Below are 3,687 nucleotides of genomic sequence, written 5' to 3' on the forward strand. Positions count from 1 at the left end.
GCTATTGACGCAACTTCGAGTCTTCCTAACAGGAGTTCATGTACTCAGCGAATGAACTCCCCGGCTTGGCTACATCTTAAGCATCGGAATATTGTTGACTGCATTAGATAAGAATACAGATTGATTCCATCAAGAGAGTGGATTGATTATGCTACCGTAATGGCCTATGTTCCCATTCGAGTGCGTGTGTTCAGAGCGCTAATTCTACTATGGATATTATTTGTAGCACTGCTAGCTATCTGGCACACACGCTTCCCCAACAGACAAGAAAATGGTAAGTGCATAACAATAGTGATGTTTTCCTATTGCTTTGACTTGCAAGTAGACTTGGAAATTTTAAGAAAGCTTAGTCACCGGCGTGTCGTGTCGATCACCCCATCCCGTCCCTAATTGGGCCTACTCCAGTACAAGTTATTATTATATAAGGTGCACCAATGGCACTATATTCTTAAACTAAGTTAGTCGTATTATACGATTAGTGCTGGTGTCAAATCAACTAATCAATATGGTGGAAGTGTACATCAAAATCGGAAATGAAATGATGAAGTTTTGGAATGATAAGACATTTAGGCCTACAAGCACTATATAATTCTTCACGCAGCGATATGTAGCCAAACAGGTCGCTACCTCAAGGCTAAGATGCATAAGGGCGTACATGTATCTTCATCCCACAGCTATAGTCTCCTATCAGATTGTAAATAAGGGTCATTATATGAAACTCAAAGCTTTGTTCACATTAAAAACTTTCAACCCCCTTCCTTACTGAAGAAATGATGATGTTTGGTAAGTAATGCAACGTACATAGAGAAAATGATTTCACCAACTCTGAAATACATCTATATCATGGCCAATTGCAATATAAAGCGGCTTGTAACAGAGGATTCAGCTTGTTATTCCATATCGGTCATTGTCAGTACTCAGCAGGTTCTACCCCTATTAATCCATAAATGTGATATTTCTCATGTTTCTGATGTACACTCTCTGCCGTCATGTAGGCCTACACATTGTATAGGCCGATACACTTTGTTGGAATACCAATCTTAGCTCTCCCACGACTGCAAGCGCATTGCCAACACGAAGATCAAATACTACTACTGCAGGGGCGGATCTAGGAATTCCGTAAAGGGCTGGCGTAAACAATATTTCTGGTGCTACTTTCGGGTTTCATCTCATTTTTGTCTTCTTATTTCTTTTGCTTTTACAACAAATAAAGAGAAGGCGTGCACCTGACGGTGCGTCCCCCCCCCCCCCCCCCCCGCCCCCCGATCCGCCACTTACTGTATCTGGGTATCATTACCTAAGACTTTGTGTTTCGTTAAATTCTATTCATTTTACTCGGTGTACCTGTATATACTATTCTTTGTTATAACTGCCACGAATTAAGCCAATTCCCCCTCAAACATGCCCAGTACTTCCATCATTAGAGGTTAGCTTAAAGATTCGTAATGACATGATATTATCTCACAGGTATTGTAGTAACAATCTCGGCCATGATTGATTCTGTCTTAATAGATGATTGTATTACGTATTTACAATTCTTATACAGATCTGCCGTTATTAAAGATATATCGCTCAGGTTGTAATCACATATCCTTGAATTATGTTTGAGGCTTAAAGTCCAAAAAATTAGTGGGAAATTCCCTTCAAGTTTGAATATGAAGAGTTTGTTCGCAAAAACCGATAAGTCCATATTTGCCAAACGGAGATATTTGCGATTAAAGGTCAAGAAAAATAAAGAGAATAATAAAAAGCTATTTGCTTCTTTTGACCATAACTTCAAAAATGTACCTTTATAGAGTAGTGACCAATATATCATTTAAAAGGTATTATTTTGTACTTTATGACAGAAACCGTACTTCAAAATCTTCAGAAATGGACTTATCGGTTTTTGCGAACAAACTCTTCATATAATTGCAGGATTGTTTTATTTTTTCATCAGTGAACTAATCATTAATCCAGGCATTTTCTGGCCCTGTATAATCTGCACCGTGCCTGTAGTTATAGTATGGACTTGACCAAAATAAAATGCCTCATAAGATCACGAATGACATATGAGACCCGGGAATGAGACTTTAGTGATAACCGATGGTATTTCTTGTTCAATTCTCCAGAAATGATAAAAGACCAGGAAGTAAGAGCTTTCGGACAACTTGAACAGCGGAACGAAGGATCTCCAACAAGTAGAGCTCCAGTTGATCTTAAGGCCAAAGTGGAGAGCATCCAAGCAAAGCGCCACCGCATCCTTGCTGAGCGGTGTCCGAAGAGAAACGACAACGAGACGCAAATAAGTACCTTCTCGCTGAAACATCTGTTAGTTCTCGAGAAGCACAAATTAATATATTGTCTCGTTCCAAAAGTCGGTTGTAGCAACTGGAAGAGGATTTTGATGGTTCTGGATGGACAGAGAAAATCGGTGGACGGCTTGACGTCTGATGAGGTTCATAAGAGGTCGCGCTTCAAGTATCTTTACTCTTATTCCGCTGCGGATCAAAATCGCATCCTCAGAGAGTACGAGAAATTCCTTTTTGTGCGACATCCATTTGAGCGGCTTCTTTCTGTGTACAAAAACAAACTGGAGGATTTGGCGTACTACCGTCACAATCGCTTCTTCCATCAGTTTGGGCGGGAAATCATCAAGAGGTGGCGTCCGGATGCCAGCGACGTCGCCGTGGTAACGGGAGAAAACGCCACCTGGCCAGAGTTCATCAAATACGTCACGGACACAAAGCATCGACAAACGTTCGAGAAGTCGACCGCATACCTCAGCGACCACTGGACAGAGATGAACAAGATATGCTCGCCCTGTGATGTCCACTTCGATTTCATTGGTCACTTGGAGACTGTACCGGAAGAATCGCAGTACCTCCTAAAAAAGTGGGGCGTTGAGGATCGGGTAGCCTACCTTGGAGCGCAAACGAGTCGGCCGACGAACAGCTCACATTCGAGAACTTACGAGACGTATTTTAAGCAACTCGATGATGGCGAACTAACAACACTGTGGAATTTATTCAGGGACGATTTCACCCTCTTTGATTACCCCAAACCTTGGTTTATACCTTCGTGACATTAGTATGCCTCATGCACTTCAGTTAGCACTTACATAGCATGTTTTCCATTCATTGATCAGCACATGTAGATAGAAAACTTTGACAGCCCATCTATCGACAGCATATCCATGTTTAACAAGTTAGTAGGTAACTTTTATGAAAGTGTCTCATTTTTAACATCAGTTGTGACAAAAACGTCATGACTGCAAATCAAACAATAATAGTAATAATAATGATAGCGCGATACTGACCAGTTCTCTCTTTCATTTACGGTGGTGGCCAAACGCCTTTCCTTATGGATAGGTGTAGATTTTTTTTCATTTTTGTGGCAAAAGAAACACAAATGTGGTCTCATGTTTCACTAACAAAATCTTAAGGCATTGTAAGGACATTGGTATAGTGCTACGATTTTATTGATTTTCTGTTAGCTCTCCATTATAATCATACTATAGAGAAAACCGGTTATTGTTTTCAAACAATACAGACAGGTGTACTAAAACAGATGAGGACAGACTCGAGCTTTCATTAATTGTCGAAATGTTTGAATTAAACGAACAACAACAACAACGACAAAAATGAGACCGTGATATCTCAATCACTTGATCATACAGTGTAGCTCAACAAATCACACAGAATTCGC

At 40.4% G+C, this 3,687-nt stretch overlaps 1 protein-coding gene across 1 annotated transcript; it reads left to right on the forward strand.

The window, feature by feature from the left end:
• The first annotated feature begins 2,113 nt into the window (after positions 1-2,113).
• Positions 2,114-3,064, forward strand: LOC139716241 (carbohydrate sulfotransferase 11-like). Its single transcript, XM_071627806.1, has one exon. The coding sequence runs from the start codon at positions 2,114-2,116 to the stop codon at positions 3,062-3,064; it is 951 nt and encodes a 316-aa protein (XP_071483907.1).
• Positions 3,065-3,687: the final 623 nt, after the last annotated feature.

The sequence above is a fragment of the Diadema antillarum genome, unplaced genomic scaffold (assembly GCF_040938485.1).
Source record: "Diadema antillarum isolate AM-2024a unplaced genomic scaffold, OU_Dant_1.0 scf00000063, whole genome shotgun sequence".
Taxonomy (NCBI): Eukaryota; Metazoa; Echinodermata; class Echinoidea; order Diadematoida; family Diadematidae; genus Diadema; species Diadema antillarum.